This window comes from Gallus gallus, chromosome Z (assembly GCF_016699485.2).
Source record: "Gallus gallus isolate bGalGal1 chromosome Z, bGalGal1.mat.broiler.GRCg7b, whole genome shotgun sequence".
Taxonomy (NCBI): domain Eukaryota; kingdom Metazoa; phylum Chordata; class Aves; order Galliformes; family Phasianidae; genus Gallus; species Gallus gallus.
The window spans coordinates 20,091,698-20,116,130 of NC_052572.1; the positions used below are offsets into that span (position 1 = coordinate 20,091,698).

Genomic DNA, 24,433 nt, shown 5'->3' on the forward strand with positions numbered 1-24,433 from the left:
GTCCCTTTAACACACCCTACTGAACATGGTTGGGAGTAGTGGTGTAAATTACCGCTGTGGCAGGGGCTACATTTTAAGATAAATTTCTTAAGCATTCTATTTCTGAAGATCAAAGTGGCTTAAATTGTCCTTTTTTTCATACCTCATAAACCCATGGATGTAATCAATATGCAAACTTTGTTTTTGTCCCTTTGTGTAGCATCAGTATTATAAAAGGTCCCTCCAAAAGTAATGCTTTGTATTTATTTCTATGGTAACTACAACAGATGTTAAAAGCACAGCAACACTATTCAGTAGAACAAATTGTCATCTACAAAACAGAGTTTTTCAGCATAGTCACCGCCATTAGCTATGCACTTTTGGCAGCAATGAATGAGAGCCTTCATGCTGTGTTAGTAAAAATTTCGCCAGCGGAGGTGACCCACTGTTTCACAGCTGCTGTGATGACATCATTCTTAGGAATATTGTTGCCTGAGCAAATGAAAGTCAGAAGGCACCATATCTGGACTATACAGTGGATATACTAGGACAGTCCAGCCATCATTGGTAATGTGCTGTGTCATCTTCAGATGACATGGGGCCTGGTATTATTGTGTTGTAAGAGGAAGACTGCCTTCTCTGTCCTGACTTCAGAACTTTGAGCCTTCAACTTAGTCAGTGTTGTGATGCCGCAGTCAAAGTTGTTGATTTGTCTGAGTTCCAAGAAATCCAGAAGGATCTCTCCTTTTCTATCCCAAAAGACAGTGCATGTCACTCTGCCCACTGAGGGCTATGCCTTGAACTTTTTCTTTGATGGGGAATTCACGTGTTGCTATTCTGTGGACTCATTTTGCGTAGAGGTGATACCACATCTCATCTCCAGCAATGATGCAATCCAGGAAACTGTTACCTTCAGCCTTGCATTGCATAAGTAGATATTGACAAACTTGCATATGATGATCTTTCTCTCGCTACATGAGCATTCATGGGATCCAGCTGCCACAAACTTTGATACTCCAACATTGCCACCATTGTTTCTATCACATTGAAGCCAATATTAAGCACCATACACAGTCCCCTGGTCATGATCTGCTGATTAGCATCATTGAACTGTTACAGACACTACTCATTTGGTTGTAAGACAGCTGTGCCTGGCATCCAGGATGTGGCCCATCTTTCATGCCGCTGTCACCAGTGCTGAAACACACCACCCACTGTTCTGCTGTGCTCAGATCCACTGTTCAGTCTCCATCAATATTCAGCAAGTGTTGCTGAATGGCAGTGGGTGGTATTTTTTTTTCCACATGGAGGAATTCATTTCCACACCCTTGCTTCATACTCACTTCCATGTCAGATGCCATTCTGTCTGACTGCCCCTCTGCTGCCATCTGTTACACAGCGACACAGTGACATTATATTGGTGAGAAGGTTCAGCCTCTACTGCCATATGACCAACATCTGCTTCTGGCATTGTGAGGCAAAATAATAAAATAGGAGGCATTACTTTCAGAGCAGCTCTCCTACAACATTTTGGAACATTGTGATTCCAAGTAGTTTATAATCTGTTTTGCAAATCAGAGGTTGTTTTAATTCTTCCAGATACCATCTGCATATCTTGATAGAACCCAACTGACATTGAAAGGTAGTAGGAAGCAAATGGGTTGTTTTAGCCACTATTAGGAAACATAAACAGTAGATTTGAAAAACAGAGTAACAATGATCAGGTTAGCTTGATGAGTTCCCTAACTGTAATCATGGATAGCATTTGTTGCACTACATTGAAAGATAAGCATTGCTCTTTTGCTGGTGTCATTATTGCCATGCTTTTTGTTTGTGAAAAGAGGATTACCACCATTGCTTTTACAGAAAGCTGTTGAAATCTAGGTCATAATTTTACATCTGTTTTCAGTCTAGTTTCAAGTGTTAGAGATTTTTGGAAAGTTTCTTTCAAGTCTTTTAGATATCTGCTGGATAAGGCTGCTGCAGTGTTTGCTACTTGTTCAACAGCAGCATTTTTCTGTAAATCCTAGGCATTTGCAAGATCTCTCTGGTCTCAGACTAACGCTGCATTAGAAAAAAATTCCCATCACGCTGTCTGTGAACACAGTATTAGCCTGTCTGTTGAAAAGAGATTGCTGTGGGTTGTGCTGTTAGCTGAAATGCTGTTTACACTGAGCAGTATTCTTGTGCATATCTGGGATTTGTAGTCCAAGCTGGATTTTAAGGGATCCCAGCTCTACTTGCTCTGCTTTCACTGGAAAAGGGAAAGCACAGGAAATGTGGTGCAACATACTATTCTATTGCCAGCTCTTCTTAGCAGTTCTAGACCATATCAGAGTAGAATGGCTTTGTGATTTGTTCTTGTTTCATAAGGTTGTAAAGCCTTGAAGGTTTTTATTGACTTCTGATGTCTGTGTCCTTCAACTGATTTCTTAAAGTCTGGCCAAAGTCCAACCAGTGAAAGGCTGTGATTTTTATTTAAGGAAGTTTTTTTTTTTTTTTTTTTTTAAAAAAAAAGAGCAGTGAGTGGAACTTCAATACGTGATTTTTTTTTTTTTCTCTTGTTGGCCCATAACATTTCCATCATAAGCTGAGGGTTAACCATAACAGAAGATCAATGAATGCTTTAAGATAGAACTTGCACTGTGATATACAGGAAGGGGTGGCTGTATAAAATGGACTCATAAGTTTTCCAAATCTGAATATCGACATTCGTAACTCATTATCTGTTAATATTGATTCCTAGTGGATGCTTTCAAATGGAGAGTAGTTTGATTTCTATTGCCAATTGTTTTGATTGTCAATTTATGCTGTAGTAGCCTGTTAATACATCTGAATTTCTTGTTAAAAATTGTTGTGATACTATATGGGGAAAGATGTGTTAGTTGCATGTAATAGTGTTGGTGGTTAATGGCAAAGAAAAAGAACAAGCAAATGGTTAAGTCAAAATGCTGAAGACTTTAAAGGCAGTCTCTCAAAGATTAAAGTAAGAAGGTAGTAGTTTCTTAATAGGCTTCTTCCAGTAATATACTGTTTCTGAGGATTATTCTTTTAAGAATTTGCCTGTAAATTTATTCTGCTCCTAATTTCTTTGTGCCTTCCAAAATTTGAAAGTGCCTTCCAAAACAGCTGACTAATACTAATGATCATTCTCACTGGACTTACCAATGTTAGAGTGAGTAGTACAGTTCCAAAATACAGGCAACTTTTGATATATTGAGCTTTTGAATTTCTAATATTTTTTCTTCGTCATTTTTGGCACTTGAGTAGCTTGAATAGTATTCCAGTGTTCATACTTCTATTGATTCAAATGTATTTATCTGGAAAAACTGTTGTGAGGAAAAGGTTAAAAGCCAAAGACATTTTTCAGGTTTGTTCCACTCGTATCTAATCTTCATGTAAATGAATGTCTGCATTTTCTTGCTGTGTATCAAATCTGATATGTCACCGAGTATGATTTCTGGCAGTTATAATTGACATTCTGTGAGTACAGGTACTTATAGCATGCAATTATAAATCTTCATTAGGTTATTACAGAAGTTAATTTTTCTTTGTCATTCATTAAAGTTACTTTGTTAGAAAAACTTTCATGAAGCTGTCAATATGGAATGTTAGGAAATGGCAAGAACATGCCTAATATAATATACTCCTTCAGCTGTTATATATTCCTTTGTAAAGTCAGAATTTGTTACTTAACTGTTCATATCATCCCAATGAAGAAAGACGGGCCTACTTTTGAAGCTAATGCCCTGTCTTCCACTCCTCTTTTTATTTACCGAGTCAGATGTGTACTCACTCACATGTAATCATCTCTCTTGGCCGGCTGGCCATGCTGCCAATGGCACCCCAGGATCCCATTGGCCTTCTTGGCAACCAGGGCTCACTACTGGATCATGGCCAACCTGTTGTCCACCAGGATGCTCAGGTTCTTCTCTGCAGAGCTCTTTTCCAACAGGTCATCCCCTCACTTGTACTAATGTGCATGTGGTTATTCCTCCCCAAGTGTAGGACCCTCCTTGTCCTTCAACAAGGACAAAGGGGAATGGTTTTAAACTGAGATAGGGGAGGTTTAGGTTAGATATCAGGAGGAAGTTTTTCACACGTAGGGTGGTGACACACTGGAACAGGTTGCCCAAGGAGGTTGTGGATGCCCCATCCCTGGAGGCATTCAAGGCCAGGCTGGATGCGGCTCTGGGCAGCCTGGTCTGGTGGTTGGTGACCCTTTACATAGCAGGGGGGTTGAAACTCGATCTTCGAGGTCCTTTTCAAGCCAGGCCATTCTATTATTCTATGACCCTAAGTTTGCTCTTGTTGAGCCACGTCAGGTTCCAGGACGTTAGTTACAGTGATTGAAATCTGGCAATTATTTAATGCATGTTATTTATATCGTTGATGTTTAATTGCATCTGTATTTATAATTCTTACCTGGTTTGAACAGCGTACTAAATATTGTAATGAATGGTGGAGGCTAGAGCCACAGGTGCAGTTTTTTCAGTGTATCACATCCATGTATCTCATTGATGGCTAGTCTTTTTTATGTTACGATTTTACTCACAGCCTTACTCTTTGGATACTGTGTTTTTCCTTGTTGGTTGGCATAACAAATGTTTTTTATTGCTGTAATAACCATTTACTGCAAGGTGAGAAATTTACCTTCCGAGTGTGCTTACAGTTTCATAAGCCCTTTCTGTCATTTTTCTAGATTTTAAAGGGAAGTAATATTTATGAAAGGAAACTGAAGCCCTGAAAAATATATATTTTCTTATCCTTAATGGGAAAAGTAATTCTGGAGTTTTCTCCTTTTTTCTCTCAGCATGTTGCAAGTCTTCCTTGATTCTGCCTGTTTAGTTAGTGGTAAAAACTGCCCAGGATAAAAAGGACATTAAATTACAAAGATTGCTTGTAACTTTTTTTTTTTTTATGGTACATGTTTGCACGTATAAATGTTTTGTATTGTGAGTTTATTAAGCAGGAAAGTTTCTGCTGAGTAATCAGTTTCGTGTTGCAGCTTCTGGGTCTCCCCTTCATAACAATTACAGTTACTATTATATGAGAGTCAAACAGTGCTCAGTGGGAAACAGAAATTTTCAGTTATTGAAGCAGCAAATGAAGACTTCTTTTTTTTTTTTTTTTTTTTTTTTTCCCTAGGCAGTAATACTTGAAGGAATATCTCCCATATTTTGGACATTTCCCTAATCATCACAGGGCCTGTACGTAGCTATTTTGTTATTCAGTGCTCTGAGGATAATATGCCTATTTATTTTACTTTACGTAATTGACTTTGTAAAACACATTAAAAGTCAAATTTGAAAATGAATAGTTAATTCCTAAGAACAGTCTGTTTTCCTGTTGGCTTAATGGTCTCAGAGAAAAGAACCAAATGCTCTGCAAATTATGAGTTTTGTTTGATACAGGTTATGCCTAAATTGGACCACTGACCAATCATACTGGTTCTACTGATTTTGATTTTTATTAGATATTTTAAGTGAAATTAACACTGCTAGAATTAAAGATCATCAAATGGTTGTTTTTGTAAACTTTTCTCTCCATCTCAACTCTAGGGGCTTTTGCCCAGCTCTTGTTGAAAAACAGGAGAATTTCAGTTCACATTGTTCCGGATTTTACATTTCAAACATTAAAAATATGCTATTATTTATGATTAGAATATTTTTTTAGAAGCTTTAGAAATTTAAGTTACTTTTGACAGAATTTGGAAGAACTCTGCTTCTGAAATTTGTCCTTGTCCGTCTATTCTGCTTCATTTGTTTGTGTGCTTCGTGCATTTAGGCTTGGATTATTGTAGACAAGGATACTGAATGATACTTTGCTCCTTATGTGAACTTATGCTTTGATTCTACTGTAGAGTCTTTTATTTGACTGTGGCTATTAATGTGCTTTGGCATCACCATTTTGGCAAACTAAATGTCTCATGTCAGTACAAATTGTTATTTTTTTTAGTTACAGTCCTGTTTTTAGGCGTAATCTCTAATTTGCATCTATTTTTATTATTTCCCCCTTTCCTCCTTTGATTATGTCACTGAACTTTGTTCGTATCCAGTCCTATGACAGATAAGCTGAGAATGTAATGTCTGGACCATAAGTGAGGGGACTATTTACAGGATACACACGCACTAAGTCTTCATATGCGCAAGGGACGCCGAAGGAAACTGAAGCCATGAACCCAGGCTGTGGCTTTTATGGCATACATAGAGCTGCGCAGAGAAGTTAGCTTAAAAAAGGTGGCCTAAAATGAAATGCACCTATGTGCCTGGATCAAGTCTGAGATGCAACTTAAAAACATATTACAAATTCATAGCATGCATGTGCATAAATATATATTTAAATTACGTATGTAACGTAAATGTTCCACACAGTGGTGCGTCACAAAATTCTCACATCCAAGATTTTTCTATGTCTTCCTGGCTCAGCTGAGGGGGTTTGCCTGGCTGGCACGGCTGATGTGCTGTGGCAGTGGCTCTCCATGCCCTGCCTTCCAAACATCACTGTTCTTCATTCTGCAATACTACACTTACATGAAGAGCCATTTTGTTGTGGAGACAGATGGAACAGTATAAATGCTGTTTATTTAATAAAATATTTTCTGTCCAGACAATAAAAGAATTTACAGATAAGGCAGTGGTGCTGTTACGAATAGATATGCTTTGTTGTAATATCTAACTATCTTGACCAACCTTTTTAGAGCTCTCCTACTTAATTTTTTATTATTATTATTATTTTTTAAGGCAGCAGTTGCAGAGATTAGGATAATTCTTGGTTTTCTAGAAACAGCTATTTGAGATTTCCTTTCCAACAATACTTCTGAAGCACAGATAAAATGGCTTCCGGTCTGACAGTTTCCTGTATCCATGGCAACCTCACTTTAAGTACTTCTTAGTTTCCTGAATGAGCAGTTGCAAATCCAGGGGCAAAATGTGAGAGCTGTGTTACACAGCAGTATCACTTTTCCAAGCGTTTCGCAGATGGGCACTGTCAACTGGTAACAGCCCAACAAACTGCAAAACAATGAAGGAACAGAAATAGTGAACTTCAAATTTGGGGTAAGGATTTGTTTCTGCTTATTTTGAATGTAATTCAAGCTTATGAAAGGCAAAGTTCAAGCTGTAAATGAAAGGAAACTTGTTGGCACTTCTACTTGAAAGCTACTGAAAAAGTTCCTTGTCATTTTTAACTACTTAAAGTAGTTAATATACAGTATTGTGAATTGACTAGAAGCCATTATTTTGGCAACTTTTATTCTATAACCAATTAAGTATTTTCCAGCTATTTTGGCTGTATCATAGTATCATATGATCATATCATAGAATCATCTGCTATTTTGGCAGTGATTTGTTTCACTTTTCATTTACTTTGAATTTTTTTGTTTCATATAGTTCAAACTCATGACGAACTTAAGTTTTACTTTGAAATTGCTTATTTGGCCTCGTAGGACAATATATTTAAAATACCAATCTTGAAAGTAAAACTTTTTTTTTTTTTAAAGAATCCTAAAATTTCAAATGAATAATATTCACAAACTTTTTTTTATCTCTACTAGCAAAGTCAGAAATGAGTGAGAAGGCCAAAGACAGGGATATGTGTGGACTACAAAGTTTTTCAACCTGCACAGGAGCATTCCTGCATCTCCTTAGTGGTTTTCTTTTGTTGCTGCTCCAGAACGAGGTTCTTGGCTGTCCAGCTGTTTGCCAGCTCTGCACAGGGAGGCAAGTTACCTGTCGTAACTTGGGTCTTTCAAGCATCCCTCGGAACTTCCCCAAAACTACAATGCTTGTATACTTCAGTGGGAATAATATATCACATCTCATTCCAAATGAATTAACAGGCCTTCAGAAGCTTGCTGCACTTTACATGGATAATTCCAGTATTTCGTATGTACACCCAAAAGCTTTTGTGGATCTTCCTAAACTTTGCTACTTGCATCTAAATAACAATAATATTAAGCGCCTGGATCCAGGAGTTTTTGAAGGTCTTTCCAATCTTCATTATTTATACCTTCAGAATAATCAAATAGCTTTTGTTCCCCGAGGATTATTTAGTGATCTCCTTTCTGTTAGATATTTAACACTTCAAAGAAATCGTCTCAGTATCCTTGGAAGTGGAACTTTCCTGGGGATGAGAAATCTTCAAACACTTAACCTAGCAAATAATAAGATTTCACGAATATCAGATGCAGCATTTTGTCATCTTGAAAACCTTGTATACTTGTTCCTTGAAGGTAACAACTTAACACTTGTGCCATCAAATGCCATTGGAAGGCTCGAAAATCTTGAAAGACTTTCTTTATCTCACAATCCTATTAGATCAATACAACGTTTTGCATTTAAAGGACTTAACAAGCTTAGATATCTGTCTTTAAAAAGTGTAAAGCTAAAACATATCGCTGTAAATGGATTTTTTGGATTAAGCAACCTTAGCCAGTTAATCTTAAGTTACAATGATTTAGAAAATATAAATTCCAGCTCTTTTACTTCTTTGAACAGTTTAAAGTATCTGCAGTTAGACCGAAATAAAATAACCACTATCAGTGACGGTGTCTTTGAGAAAATGGGACAGTCACTTAAAATTCTCAATTTAGCATTTAATAATATTACAGAGTTGCAACTGAAAGTGCTCGAGCCCTTAGTGTCTTTAACTCACCTACATATGAATTATAATCCTTGGAACTGTAGCTGCAAAATGTTTGGGTTACTGAAGTGGCTGTCATCGTCTCCCATTTCTGTTAAAATTCTTTGTTGGAATCCCCTCAGCATGCGTGGCAGACCTTTGCATTACATTAGGTGGACTCAGTTTGCAAACTGCAGTGGCGTCACCCCCAGCCCAGAAGCAGCCTGGAATGTAGAATCTCTGGATACCCATCACAGCCCTAGTACTTTGCTGATGGCATGGCATAAGGGAAACAGGCACAGCCCATTTGAGGAATTTGTTAAGGCAGATAAAAAATTCATTGCTCTCTGGGAAGGAACTGCAGCTACGTCTACTAGCCCTTTGCCTTACAGAGGAAACACTGCTGCTGGAATTCATTCACAGGCACCTACAGTACTGTCGGTTTTACCAGTACAAATATCAGCACAGATTATACCTGTTACTGGAACCATAGAAGTAAAAAGTTTGTTTCCAACAGATGCTGCTCCAGTATCATTACAGACATCCGTACTTTGTACACAACAGGTTGAAAAGCTGAATCAGGCCTTTGATGTTTTGCTAGCCTTTTTCGTTCTGGCTTGTGCTGTGATCTTGTTCCTAACCTACAGAATCATTCACTTTAGACAGAAACTAAAGGTGCTGGAAAACTCAGGGGAGAAGAGAATAGAGTATTATGGTTTTTATCAACCTGGCAGGTACAACATAAATGATGCAGTGCAGTCTCTAACTGAGAATTCAGTGGGAGATTCAGAACTGGACCAAATTAGGCTGCTCAAGCGAACGGCATCTGAAAGTCAGGCACAGGTCATATTGTTTGAACATTCATCTTTGTAATTTACCTCCGTTGATTTGATGTTAATTTTACTGCAGTCTGAAATGTCAAGAAGTCAAGAATTCGGTTGTCTAAAAAAATCACCTGGTTGATAGAATTGTGGAAAATAGTATAATTTGGGTTTATTTGCTTTCTCGGTGTTCTGAAGTTTATTGATTTTTATTAAATGTCATTTAAACCTGATATGGATTACCTATGTTCCTGTTGTAGGATTCTTTCACCTGTAACGCAAGTATGTGTTCAGTAGAAAGAATGTTCGTATTATTTTTTTTGCAGTACTTGTGGGTATTAAGTTTCTGTAGTAATTACATAGCTAACTTGAAATTAAAGGTAACAGTAGCAGGATCATGAGGCCAGAAAACCTGGGGGAATGAAAAGAGCAATGCTTAATGTATTTATTGTGTACACAGTTTCTTTTCTGCCTCAGTTAATCTTTACTGTTAAAAAATGGACATATTTACAGCTAGTGTGTTGAAACTCTTGATGGAAAAAAAAGTAATACAAATTTTGTTCATATCTCACATTCTAACATAAAAATTTGTGTACTCTGTATAATGAATATATTAAAATGTGATTTTTTAATAGCGTGCATCTGTATCACGTTATGGTCATTTCTTCTTAGGAGTTAATATGGAAGTAAGTATCAGATTCAAAAATTGATAAAGTTTATAGTATCTCTGATAATGGAATTTGGTTAATTATTGACTGTAAAAAGATATTTTCATTTATATGGTTAAGTTTGAGGGAGTCTTTGGCTAGATAAGCCGTATAAACTGAAGAAATCTACTGAGGATACTTAAGTATTTGTATATTTTGAAGTGTTAAGTCAAAGTATGTTTTCTGAGAGAAGACTACATCCTAGGATTGTGCTTGAAATGATGGGTATTATGCAGACCATGTAGAATTATTTAGAATATTGATGTTCTGTTTACATTATTGTTAGGTTACATCTAGCGTATTGTGGGTTTATTTTCAGCCTCAATTTCTATGGATTTTTTTCTTGTTACTCCAGTAATTCAAGCTTTAGAGAGGAAAAAGTTACAGAAATAGGTTCCAAATGGCCCAATCCTGTAAAATTTTCAACTAGCTAGATGGTGCTTAATTTTCATAGATACTGCTTGTCTTCTACAAGTACGTATCCTAGAGACTTCAGTCACTTGGTTTATATCAGCAGCTCAATTTACAGGAGCATCATTTTGCATAGGGAAAAATGCATAACTGCGTTTCAATAGCCATGATGTTGATTCAGCTTCATACTTGCTCAGAAGTATCTTACACTCCCAAGATCTAGGCTGAAGGCCTGAGTGTTCTTTAGATGTGTGGGATGCTGTAGGATTTCTGGCTCCAGCCAGCCTACCAGCATAGCTAATGTGCATGGCCACATTTGTTGCACTCCCTGTTTGTCTGTTTCCAGTACATTTCCAGGAATGACAAGATATTTTCTGCTGTCAGTACAAATGTAGACCTTGCCTGTACTATTATGGGTGTGAATGTGAAAGTCTACCTCTGTTGTGTGCCTCTGTTGCTGCTTGCTACGTCTTTCTATTGGATGTAACAAAATCTAAGTTTTGTTGAGATTTACTTTCATTGTATTGTAATGCTGTATTTTACTCTTATTTAATCTGTAATAGGTGAAATATTTCTGTCTCATGGAACACTTCATTCTGCTAGTTGGACAAAAGCTTAAACTGTTGAGTTTTGTGACTAGAAACTATATACTTTTATACTAATAGATATTAAATGTAGTGTGTTTTGTTTGTTTGTTTGAGGGGAGAAGATGCTAATTACTCTCAAATTCAAGCTTAATTTTTTTACTCCAATACAGTGCTTTATTCTTTTTGTCCCTCCTATGTAATGGGTTGTGGCAAGTGTTAAATTTATTGGGCTTTTTTGTGTTTTGAGGTTGTTTTTGTTTTCATTTAATAACAGCTACACAATGTGTAATTCTACATTGCTAGATTTGGTAGTCTTAAGTTCTTTATCTCTAAACTTTCAATTTTATATGGCTATCATCAGAAGTAACGGACTTAATTAGCATCTGAGTGATGATCATTCTAGTCAATGCTAGTTAACCAGGTTTTCTTAAGTAGTAATGCTGATGTGCCCATGTGAGAGAGAATTTCATGGGGAGTGGGTAAAGACTGAGACAGAACAAACCCAATTCTCAAACCTGGGAGGCTGTGTGTTCCTTAGCTGTTCTCAGCAGAAGACCATGGTTCCCTCTGAAGGTGTTTCCTACAGACTTCTGTAGGAATCATTTTCCAGTTGTGTGTCCTACTATTTCCAGTGATGGAGTCTAAATGAAGTTGATACTGCCAGTGTCATCTCTGTAAGCATTGCTGGGACAGTCAAAGCCATCTTACGGAGAGGAATCATCCTCCAATAACCAACTTGTGAAAAATCTCCAGCTCTGCTGTATCAAGAAATTGAGGGGTTGTGGGAAGTTGTGGGAAAGTGCTTTTGTTTGGCAGTTAGTAACTGCCAAGTTAAATGTTCACACTAGGAAACAGGAATGTTATGTCTGTGTGTGGTATATATATCTGTTTAAATCATGCAGACTTTAAAATGAAAAACATTCATGTTCAAGCTGCCATAAATAGCTTTGGTGCATGTTTTTTATTAGAGACAAGGTGTTTTTTTTGTTTGTTTGTTTGTTTTGTTTGTTAGTTTGTTTGTTTTTAAGTAGGTAACATGGAAGATCCCTTTTGTGATTACATAAAGAAGGTGTTAACTGCGTCTTTGGAACTGGACCCTGGACTGGTTTAAATCCCAACTAACAACTTCATAGAAGCTATAAAACTCTAATTCTGGGCCTATCTCTTGATAATTCTTGATATGTACCAAACTAGGTTTTGTCCTGCTAACTTAAAGGACCTTAGGGTAGTTAGAAAATCACTTATAACTTTATGCTGTTACTTGTTATGCTGCTGACCTTGATTAGATGCAATTGAAAGGTGGAACTGCTTAAATGCTGCCTTCATCCTGAGCTGAGATTTTTTGTATGAACAGTATTAACTGTTCAGTTTTGCAATGAAAGTTGAGCAAAATATGTTATCCCTTTCTTTTCTGAAGCCACTCTTAAGAACTTTCCAGCATGTTTCTTAAAACAACCAGTCTAATTTTAGACTTCTAAAAAGAGATTTCCTTGATTTGCAAGGCTCTTTCCTCTTCTTCCATGAAAATGACACCTGATATCTCATTGTGTTGACGCTGAACTTCAGCCCAAGTTTTTTTTTTTTGTTGTGGGTTTGGTTTTTTTTTAAATCACAGTGAACATATGCTGCCTTTATTTCCCCCCAGCATATGTCTTACTCTAAAACTCTTACTCTAAAAATAGTTCTATTGTTTAATGATTTTGTACTTGATAAACATTTCAGGGAGTGTCTGGTAGGAAAAAACTGTGTCTCCTTTCAAGAGAAAAAGGAGAGGAAGGGAAAAAAGATGGTTTTATCTTCACTGAAAGCTGCAGGTAGCCGTTAGGTTATTTTGGAAGGCCTTCTGTGTTCTGTGGCACTGCTTTCCTCTGGAAAATTACCATTACATTTCTACTGTTCACTTCAAGAAGAAGTAAAATAACATCTCTAACTTATGCTATGAGATAAAAATAGCATTTCCAAGTAAAGAAAACTGATTTCTCAGCATACTTTGCAGCTAATTATCAGGAACTGTATTTTGAATTTTTAGCCACCATCTTCAGTTTCCTCTGTGTATGTCACAGATCACTGGATACATGAGTTAACTGAAAAGGGCCTCCCTCCCTGTGTGCTTTTCCTATTAGTCTGCAAGCCTGGCAGAGAGGAAAAAGAAGAAAAAAGAAAAGAAGTAGTGGTTAATGCGCACAGTGCTTACTTTTTTATATTTCGGTTAATTAACATAATCCTGTTGTATAGATTGACCATAATTAGTACTTGCAGCAGGTGAAAAGGCTATGCCTACATTGGGTTAATCATTTTTGTCTCTTCTTTCTCCTCCAAGTAAAATCATGCAGTTCCTGTGGCAATTAGGCGTTCTTCATGTGGCTTGAAAGGAACAAATTTAGCTACCAGGTAGCTGATAGCAACTATACTATTAATTAAAATGGCACATACTTACAGAGCATAGTGTACTCCTCCGAGATGCAGTGTTCTTGGTTGAATTCCCCAGGTCCTCTTTTGAAAGGAATGTGAGGACAGCTGTTTCCTTTCCTACGGTGGAAAATACTAACCACGCTAATGGGGATTTTCCTAGATGTATGTTGTTGAGAGGAAAAAAAAAAGTATGATGAAAAAAGGCTTTAATGAAGGTAAATGTGCTTTGTAGGAATCTAACTCAACTGAAGAAATCCTTAACTCTGAGGGCTTATTTGGCAGTCTTCTAAACAAGCAGTGCTCATTTTCTGTAGGTTGTTTGCTTTCTGCTTTGGTTGAGGTAAGGAAGCTGTTTGGCAAGGGAGAAAGTCTTTTGTAAAACGTAAGTGACAACAGTAAGAGGCCAGACTGAAGGAAAATTCCATCAGTTTTCATCCCTTTTTCATCCCTGAAAGTGCTGGAGTTTCAGCTTTCAGCATTCAAATACAGTTCTATTCCTGGCAATTGACCGAAGCTGAATAAAATTTATGAAAAATGTTCATTTGAAAACAAAATGATCACAAGCTGAATCATAATCTTATCAAAACAAATTAAAAAGAAATATTTTATATGCTTAATATTCAAAACTTGATAGGCTTTTTTTTCCAAAGCACCTATTGTGATATAGTCTGTTATGTATTTAAGATTTTATATGTCTGCACCAGCCATCTCTGGGAAAAATGAACCCTGGAATTCCAAAACTGAGCTAATTGAACTCATTAGTAAACAGCAGTGACACATGAGGAAGCTGTCATTTACTATCACTGATCAGAATTTTCCATTTCTTTGCCAGTAGCTGAAACTGTTGTTCACTTGCAGAGTGCCTTAACACTTCTGTAGCTCACAAGAGTAGGAGTCTGTGCACTGATAGCCAAACCAGAATAGCAGGGAATTCAGCAGAAGTGACAGCAATTAGAGCAACTTTCCCATAACTAGAAGCTGCTGGTACCTGCTTTTTCATCTAGAGTCTGGGAGTTGGTGATTGTATTCCCTTCTCATACTACAGGCATGTGAATTTGCAAGGCAGGATGTGCGTCTCAGTGATTTAGGAGATTGGTGTCGTTTGGGACACTTAGAGTGTCCAACCTGGCCTTCAGCTTCTGTTGGAGAAAGGAAGGTGCTCATCTGTATTTCCTTGTTTTTTTCCAGTCTCTGGTGCTACCTATCAGCTCTTTGGTCTGGTAATTCAAATGACAGGAGTTAGCTGTGCTTAAGTGCAGCTGAAATGTGCTTCCACCTTTCTGATTAAGAAAATTTTCTTCCGTAGGTGGAGACACCTTTCACCCCCTTATGGAATGTCATTAACCAGTCCAGGAGATTAGAGAAATGCTTGTAAGGCTGAATAGAGAAAGCCAGAAGGAATGTACTAGCTTTGCATGCTGTTCTTTTTGCATCAAATAGCGATGTTAGAAAATATGCAAATGTGTTAGAAGCAGAAGCAAGTACTCTGGCCTTTCTAAATTTTCAATGACACGTGACAATTCATTCTAATAAAAATGCTTCTATCATGAGTTTGCTAACTTTAGGTCCCTTATGTAATCAAAGTTAGCATTAGCTGCCTGAGGGCATGCTCAGCTAAGTGGTGAGTAATGAAAACACTACTTGGTAAATGTGCCTTACGGTTATTGAACAAATTCGCTGTTCAGTTACTTTAGCTAAGACTCTTTCCTTTTCTTTTCCAGTGTTATCCAAGATAAATTTTGTGGTATCATCCACGTTACATTGGAAGGTCTGTATGATGTTATGACTGAAGATCCTGAAACAGGAACTTACAAAGAGTAAGTGAAAAATGATTTTTGGGTTTTACAATAGTAAGAGTTTTAAATGTGTAGTGTTTTGACAGGAAAACTCTATAGGTGGTTGAGACGTGCTTATAGGAGTCTGTGCTTGTGACTGTTGATGTTACAGCAGGATTGGAAACTTTTGATCCAAAGTAGAGTACTCTGGGAGGTTGGGGGCAATGTAAAATGAAAATTAATTTTAGATTTTATGTATTTATATCATTCAAAGAGTCTATTAAATGGTGGCTTAAAATATGAATATTCTTAGCTTTCCTTTTTGTTCGCTTCAGCCCAGAGTTTCTTTGAATGTGACATCTGGAGTTTAACTAAGATCATTCCCTAACCGTGTCACGTACGTTGAACGTACGCTATGTACCCAGCTCTCTGTGGCGTGAAGGCACTTGGAATTCTACTCCTCAGGCGCAGTTTTTGCCACTCAGTGTTCCACCTAACATACCAGCCACTACAAAGCACATCTGAAAAGGCAATTTTCTGAACAGGAAGAGGGGCTTGTTTATGGTGGCAAGACCCTGGGATGCTTGGAACGCACTGCCACCAGCACTACGCTCATTCATCCTCTGTTTGTTACTGGAATTATAGAAAATCTGGAGAAGTCAAAAACACTGAATGAAGGGTGTTTAGGACAGAGATTTTAATGTTGTTTTTTTCTCTAATGATTATATAGTTTTAGAATAAAGAACAGTAAGGCAAAAATAACAACAGTAAATGCTCTATGGGATATCCCTACAGACATAATATATTCTAATAACAGTATTTACTGTGTGCTAAAAATCAAACACTTTCTAATTTTCAGATAATTCCCTGGAGACAGAATAGACTGTGCCTGAAATAATTATTAAATGCTTAAGGGGATAATTTCTCACCCTGAAGCCAGCTGATACAGTCCACATGCATGCTTTAATCTCACCTCCCCTTATAACAGATGGGTTGCTCACAAGTGTCTGGATGGTCCACATGCACTGAACCTGAACTGTGCTGATGAATTTCGTGCAGAATGCTGGCTGACTCATGCTAGGCATTTTCCCCTGTTTATCAGTGTAGAAGATTTAACTGCAAAGCCCAAGAATATGCTTTGATGCTGTGCTTTAATTACTATCAGAGTAAATGCTGCAAAATCCCTTCTGCTTCTAAGCATGTTACTTTCTAACAGTATTGGAAAGTAACAAAACTTTGTCATAGTTAATTTTGTATTTTAAGCTTGGATACCAGTAGGACTTGTCATTACACATTCCAAACTCTGGACACTTTTTTCTTTGCAAGATGCAGGCTCACTGAACTACAGACATACTTATGTGGACAGAAGCCATGTGAACTGTTCAAAAGGCTTTGGCATTAGTGTTAAAAATTTTGAAGTAATCTGAAAGTAATTAAAGTACACATCTGGAGCAGCGTGTGCTATTGTGTGCCTCCATATTAAAGAGTGTATTTAAGCATGAACAGGGACAGAAAAGAAATTTGATTGTGTATACCACTGATTATCATAATATTATTTTATTTTTGGAATATAAAATATGTAGTATATTGTAAAGCACTTGTGCTTAAGGGTATTTATTTGTTTGGGAAATTGTTGTGTATCTGAAGGTAAGCTAAAATAACGTATATGATATTTAACACAACCTAACTGCTTTTCTTCATTCTCCAGTGTGCAATCTCTTGCCCCGTTACATGAATAAGAAAGCAAAATTCTACCCATTAACATTTTAATGTACACAATATTAAAAAAATGTTGCCTGGAATATGAAATGTTTTCACTCTCCTATACTAAGGCAATAGAAATTCAATTAAATTAAGGGAGTGAGACTTTAGAAATGATCGTCACTGAGAGTTCTGCTGGAGCATCTCGCTTTTCTATCACATATGGACATCTCAATGAAGTTGCAGAAAAGATGAATGTCACTTAGACTCACTAAACATACGCGTTCTCTTCCTGCGGTCAGCATCAGATACAGGGGAAAAAAAATGGTTTATTTTTAGCATCTCTCTGGAAAACTGAAAACTAATATTTTTCTGTGGTAGTGAAGATATCCTCTTAGGAGATCATTGTGTTCTAAAAAGCAAGATGATTTTCAGGTTTATTCAGCTGGACAGTGGTTTTTGAAAGCAACCGTGAAGCTCTTTTTCTTGCACTGCTACAAACTAAGATATCAGACTGAGATTATTAGGTCAAAACTTCTGATGTTCAAGCAGCATTATAAACATTCACAAACAACAACCTGATTTCTGCAGATTTATTTGGAAGTCTGATGACTGCTGCATTTTTGGTGCATGGCTTTGCTGGAGAACCTTTTCAGCCCGCATTAATCCCTAAAGATATAAGTTTTAATTTACCCATGTCATCATTTCAGGATAGCTATTTCCCCATGAAGATAGTTCCTATTCTCAGTTAAGAACAGAGTATATATAATTGATTGCATCCTGTGTTTTTAGTAATGTTTTAAAGTAACTTTTAATGACAGTGTGTACTCAAGTTAATTTTATTCCCATTCTTAGCTGCCTGCTGCTGTCTCATTTTGAAGAGCCCAAAGTTACAGAAGATGAGGAGCCTCCCACAGAACAAGACAAAAGGAAAAAATTGGTAAGCTTTAGATGTTACTCAGTTATAGAGCTAATTAGGAAATTCACTCATCCCAGACAAAACTCTTTGCCTTTAGACTTGGTTCATTTATTGTTTTTGAATTCATCTCATGAATCAAAAGAAAGAAAAGGCTCTGGTGACAAACTTTGCAGCCACATCTATGCTTCTGCATTCCTTTTGAGTCTTAGATGTTGCCGAAGTAAATACAATCTCATCACTGAGCATTGCAAAGAGGGTTTTTTGAAAAATGCAGGAGGATAAATCTTATCAAAATGTTGTGGCTGATCAAGTTTCCCACATTTAAAACAGACTCTTATTATACTGAACTGTGTGCTTTGCTTGAAGAGCAGTATGCCTGCATAAAACCTTTTTCTACTGTAGAGAACTCTCTGTGGACCTTTCCACAGATTGCACATCTGAGTTCAGGGAATCTGGTTCCTCACTTGAACAGAAAACTGCAGTGCACGGATGCTGTAGGATAAACCCGTCTGAGCAGCTTGGTATTGGGTAATTGCAAAAGGTTGAACTGGTTGGTAGGGTAGATGTGTGTAGCCCTGTTGTGCACAGTTGCTCTTACTGACATACCTCATTTCGTTAAACTGTTGTCTGCCTTTGGTTTGATTTTTTTTGGTTTTCTTTTAAATAGAAATCAATAAACAGATCATTTTGTAGCAAATTGCAGAAAGTCTTGCACACACTTCAGCTGATAGTGGTGCCTTACAAGAAATTCCTGGTGTCTTGCAATGCTTTATTTAAAGAAAATATATTATATATTTCCGTAATTCAATTACTCTTGAAAGCATCTCTGGACTCAGTTAAATTTGGTATTCTTCCAGCTTGCAGAATGATGGTATTCATTCTTACTGTTTCTTGAGGTACGAGGTACATATCCATCTTATGTAGAGAGATACCTTCTTAGCTACAGATATCAGATGTTAGCTACAGGTATATATGATGTAGGTGTCAAATGTCACATGTCAAACTAATATACATGGATAGAGATATGTTTATTGAGAGATCTCTAGGATCACTTTACAGATATCTACAAATACAGATTTAAATAGATGTGTATGCATTGGATTTGGTAATCAGATTTAAAGAAATGAAGTGAATTTAAATTTACATTCCTTTTGTTTTCTTGGTGTTCTTTGAAAATACTGAAATGAAGTACATTCTTTTGGCTAACACTTTTAATAAGTTTCTCTTAATTTTAAATGTACAGGTAGACTTTAATAGTTTGGGCATGTATTGGGTAGTTTTGACATGGTAGCTGTAATATGGGCTACCATGAATGTAGTTATATGGGAAGAATGAAGAGTTTGTTATTCTGTGGCTAGTATATTTCTTTCATCCTAAGTGACACAGTGCAGCAGTATAGTGTCCTAGTGAAGGTGATGTTCTGGGATGGCATTTAATATAAAATCACTGGCCAGTTGGGTGATTGTTTTTGTCAGTGATTAAAGAGAAGTGGCTGTGCTTTGGCAGTGAGGGTCCAGAACCTTTAATGACATGAGTCATGTTATATTTTACATACAAAAGACATCTTCCTTGAGCATTGCTGCTTACTTTTCTTTTCTCTTGAGGGAAGTGCTTGTGACTTTCCGTCTGCTGATCTTTAACATGCAACTTGGACATGCTGTCAGCCTTTATTCCTTTAAAATTTTACATTGAACATGCTGTCATACATAAAAATAAATGCAGAGGAAGCTGCTCTAATCTCTTAATCTAGGCGTATCTGTGTACATGTTTTCTAGGTTCCTAAGTGTTAGAAAATCCTTGGTCCTTTCAAGGCTGTGTTACAAGAGGCTCATCTTACTTATCTCATTGCCTTAAGTAGCTGATTGTTCCCGATATATTTCAGACTTGACCTTTCTCTGTCATTTTTTCAGCTACTATAAATGTTTAGTCTATTCTTTCCTTGTTCTCTGCAATTTCTCATAGCTATTAAAGAAAGTAAAGGCTAGTTGGTGTCATAATCTGCTGGAAACTCATTCTGAATCCCAGATGATAGCACTCAGTATACATTTTTCTGGATAACTTTGCATTTGTGGAAACTTCTGCTAGTTCAAATTGTCCTGGTTTCAGCAGCACAAGTGATACAGATCATCTGGATAGGTTACTAGCAGTGGTTACTGTTTGATGCTGGGCTTTAAAAGCACCACTAAGGTTTGTTTTGAAAAACTGGGTTAAAAATAAAACAGCTGAGATCACTTCCATCCACCTGCCCTGGAATCTTCTTCCTTTCTGTATCAGCACCAGCAAAAACAATTTCTCTGATCAAAACAACAATCAGTAGCAGATACCTCTGTTGAAACAAAGGTGGGAACAAATAGTTGAAGTGAAAAGAAGAAGACGAGGAACCACCTAAAGAGAATCTACAGTTGATTTAAGAAAGCTTTCTTTCTCCTGTTCTGTTTTATTCCTGCAAGAGGTTTATACCCTCTTACATGTTCTAATGCTGAATCAGCAGCTTGTATGACAGGGCTCAAAAGTTTAAACCTCATAAGATAATATTGAAAAGATAAATGGGATTATCTCTTTGAAGATGATAAGATTTTGCAAGGTCACAAATGTGAAGAAAAACTATCGTGGTCCATGTGAAGTATCACTTCCTGATGTTTGCACAGGCTCTGGATACTTTTCTTCCATCTGTCTCTTTATTCTGTCATTGCTACCTCTCTTCACTGTTTCAACTAGAAAGGTTGTTCTAGTGCTTTAGAAGTTTATGATGATTTCATGTAATCTACATTTACTAAATAATAGTATAGTTTGTTTGAATTGTGAATATGTCGAGGTAAATGTGAACAGATAGCGAGTGATTCATCACCTTACGCTGCATATAGTATATAGACCTACGGCGTTCTTAGTGCGCCCTTAATATATATTTTCATGAGCTCCAATATCACTGAATCACAGATCCCTTTTTGACCTTACCCTAGTGTAGAAAGAAACTGGTTAATTCAAGACCTCATATTCTGAGGAAAGTAAATAGATAAGTGATATTGCAGTAAGGGAAATGAGCAGGTTTTATGTGGTAAAACTTGCAAAATGTTGCAAGTTTTGCAAACACTGCAGTGTTTGTGGTATAGTTTTTTTTCTATATGCTTAGATCTGTGACTAATTTGTAGATTAATCCAAGGCCCATTGAAGTCTGTGAAAAACCCTGATATTGTCTGTGTCCATTTTATATTCTTAGATCATTTTAAAAGTAAAGGAAGGGTCACTTTCTAATGCTGAAAAGATCATATCTTTCCTTTGAAATGTAAAATAACGAAATAGCATTGAATGGTGAGGGATCAAAGGCTAAGATGACAGTATTATTAGGAATACAGAGTGAAGGATGAGGTTTACAGTATGAAAGTTGACCATAATGAAAAAGTACTTACCTTCTGTGATAAGTACAATGTTTTGAGGTGTTGTACTTTGTTTTTATTTTCATGATAAACCACTAATAGGCCAACATAGTTATTTTATTATAGTAAGTGTTATGTCCATGTGGTTGTTTCAGTCAGTTTTCACTTGCCCAGGGTGGTGGTGGAGTCACTGACCCTGGAGGTGTTCAAGGAACGTTTGGACGTGGTATTGAGGGATATGGGTTAGTGAGAACTATTGGTGATGGGTTGATGGTTGGACTGGGTGATCCTGCGGGTCTTTTCCAACCTTGGTGATTCTATGATTCTGTGATTCTAGTTTTGGCCATGACATTATTTAATAAATAAGTAAGCCTTGGAAGCTTAATGTCTTCCACTCCCTGTTAAAATTCAAATATTCCTTTTTTCCTATCATGCCGAAACAGAAAGTATTTTCTTTATGTTCTGCTGCAGTTTTTTTATCTCAAAGTATGCAACACTGTGGTATGTATGAATTACTTATGAAAACATAATATAATAATTTTCCTGAAGTTTTTTTTTTTTACAGAATTAATCCACTAATGTTAGCAAAAAATGACACATCTCATTTGGTGAGAGTGCCCATGATTGCTGCTATTGAGGAAAAATGAAGATTCGGTCTCAGGCTGTAGCCATCCATGCTCTTACTGATGACACGTCTGTGTTCAGCCGTGTTCGTCAGGCCATGTTGCTTATTAAATAAGGAGTGCTTTCTATATTGCATTCCCATTTGATACAAACTCCATGTGATGCTAACTGCATCCCATAGCTTCTAGTAAGAGAATAATTAAATGCCTTATTTCTTATTTCTGATTCAACTCAGCAAAGAAATTTGAAAGAAATGTACATTACTGAAATATAATGAGTTCCAACATATCCTTTTATATAGCAAAAATCCTCTGTGCTTTTCACTCTAAGTTTCTATGGGGTGGTTGCTAAGATAATGTTACAACTTGTGACTTGTGCCATACATGTCGTGAAAAAAGACAGAAAAGGAATATAGTGTAGCTGTGCAAGTTGCATGTGCCCATTTCTGCAGGGAATCTGAGCTCAGGAATTTCCTTTCTCAGTGGGCTCTGAGACTTAGCATTACATTTTGCTTTCTGATTTTCCAGCATTAATAATGCTTGATTTTGAGGCAAGCGGGTGTTCATCTGTCTGCAGTAGCTTTGTATTTATTTCAGTATCCCACTTCTTTGTGATTCCAGGTGCCCTTACCTCCTCTTCTTCCAGCCTCATGGGCTGAGGGACATCCATAGCCTGTCCACACCTCTCTACTGACTTTAGAGCCTGAGTAGCTCCTCTGTCAGCAAAGCAGCTTTGAAATTGTTTTGTCATACAAAAGAGTGTGATCTTGCAGCAGACTGGGTTCATGGTTTGAGACTTGTTTCCAATAGTTTTAAATTGACATTTTTCCTTTTGCTTCTCAATTTATAACAGAGAAAATATTTCTCTTGTGGGCTCAGCTTGCTGAAGAGATGAGTATTTGAAGAGTATTTTTAGAGTTAATTCCATTTTTTTTTTCTCTTTTTCTACAGCTTGCCCTAAAGGACCCCGTACACACCGTGTCATTGCAACAGTTCGTCTATGAGAAGCTAAAGGCACAGCAGGAATTGCTGGGAGAACAAGGCTTCCATGCGCTTATGGAAACCGTGGATACAGAAGTAGTTGCACAGCTGCAAGAATTTTTACAAGGCTTCTAAATAAAATAAAACAAAAGCACCAAGATTTTGTACGTTCAATTTAACTTCCAAAAAATAGAAAAATCTTCCAGCCATCTCTTGTATGAAAGAGCCTACTGAAAGCTGAAAATAGTTTGTGTTAAAAAAGAAAAAATTCTTTTGTTTCTCCACTGTAAGATTGATAGAATAAATGTAACTTGGCTTCTGACTACATTTTTCCAAGTGTTCTGTGTGTTATTTTTCTGTATATGAAGAAAGATGAATTGTATGTGGAAATACGCATAATAATATTTGTTTTCTGTTCTGTTGATGGTAGAAAAAAACAAACACACACACAGAATTGTTTGATTTCACAGAGGAGAAGAATCTGATCTCCAGTCAAGTATTACCCTGAGTTTTGTGCTTTATACAGAATTGCTTGTGACAGCATTTTTCTGCAGCTGCTTAAGTAGGGGACTGTTTCAGCAGGAAGTTTTTAATTGGAGCTTATTAAACGTTATATGCTCACATAGACCTGCCTCTGTCTAAGATACCCACACTTAAAAAAAAAAAAAACCTGAATACTGCTTTTTCCTTTCAAAAGAAAAAGCTGCCAAATGTGAATGCTCTCACAAAATGAGGGGGCTTACCTGTCTCAGTGTGAGTGGGTCCTATTCGGCGCTGAGTAGTGTCCTCTTCATAAGAGTAATGGTATCCCAAGTCTATGGAGTCCATTTGATTTTTAGAGCAAGCCCTGCAGATGTAATGAGGATATTAGGCTCGATAAAAATGATAGAGAACTCTTGAGGTTTGTTGGTGATTCAAAGGCAGTGTTCTTCCTTCATTCTTGTCTATTTCTCAACAGAATGAGGTGAGGGGAAAGGGAACAAGAAGCCTGTTTTAATCTAGTTCTCTTATAGTGACTGACATCTTAAGTGGGGTGTCAAAAGGGACAGTTTTCCCTGTAAGTGAACTGTGCACAACACGTAACTGTTCCCTGTTAGTTATACAACTGTACTGCAAATTATACTTTCAAAGAGGCAAACATAGAAGTGTCAGACTTCAGGAGGATACCGCCCTTCTGGCTTGGTTTAAATGAATGCTCTGGCACCTGGACAGGCCTCATGAAGTTCAGTAAATCCAAGTGCAAGGTACTGCACCTGGGTTGTGGCAACCCCTTCTATTAGAGTAAACTGGGGGATGAATGGATAGAGCACAGCCCTGCTGAAGATGTCCTGGGGGTACTGGTGGATGGCAAGCTGGATGTGAGCCAGCAGTGTGCCCTCAAAGCCCCAAAAGCCAACTGGATCCTGGGCTGCATCAAAAGATGTGTGGCCAGCAGGGTCAGGGAGGTGATCCTGCCCCTCTGCGCTGCGCTGGTGAGAGCTCATCTGAAGTACTGCATCCACGTGTGGAGTCCTCAGTACC

At 37.3% G+C, this 24,433-nt stretch overlaps 2 protein-coding genes across 9 annotated transcripts in view; both read left to right on the plus strand.

The window, feature by feature from the left end:
- The window catches only part of IPO11 (importin 11), a 73,814-nt gene extending 50,575 nt beyond the window's left edge, over positions 1 to 23,239 (plus strand). For all 7 annotated transcript variants that reach the window (XM_040655791.2, XM_015277596.4, XM_040655789.2 and 4 more), the window contains 3 exons: positions 15,261 to 15,356; positions 17,871 to 17,955; positions 22,883 to 23,239. In XM_040655791.2, the coding sequence (XP_040511725.1) occupies positions 15,261 to 15,356; positions 17,871 to 17,955; positions 22,883 to 23,047 (346 nt within the window). In that variant the 3' untranslated portion in view covers positions 23,048 to 23,239. The remainder of the gene's footprint in view (positions 1 to 15,260; positions 15,357 to 17,870; positions 17,956 to 22,882) is intronic.
- Positions 6,923 to 17,945, plus strand: LRRC70 (leucine rich repeat containing 70). Of its 2 annotated transcripts, XM_040655793.2 has the most exons (5): positions 6,923 to 7,037; positions 7,535 to 12,352; positions 13,448 to 13,518; positions 15,261 to 15,356; positions 17,871 to 17,945. In XM_040655793.2, exon 2 carries the CDS (start codon positions 7,546 to 7,548, stop codon positions 9,472 to 9,474), a length of 1,929 nt encoding a protein of 642 aa, XP_040511727.1. In that variant the 5' UTR covers positions 6,923 to 7,037; positions 7,535 to 7,545; the 3' UTR covers positions 9,475 to 12,352; positions 13,448 to 13,518; positions 15,261 to 15,356; positions 17,871 to 17,945. The 2 variants fall into 2 exon arrangements, with proteins under 2 accessions (XP_040511727.1, XP_040511726.1); XM_040655792.2 differs by having other exon boundaries at positions 7,535 to 13,518.
- Positions 23,240 to 24,433: the final 1,194 nt, after the last annotated feature.

Excerpts from the sequence above, each read along its gene's own strand:
- LRRC70 (XM_040655792.2), top strand. The coding sequence starts at position 7,546 with ATGAGTGAGAAGGCCAAAGACAGGGATATGTGTGGACTACAAAGTTTT.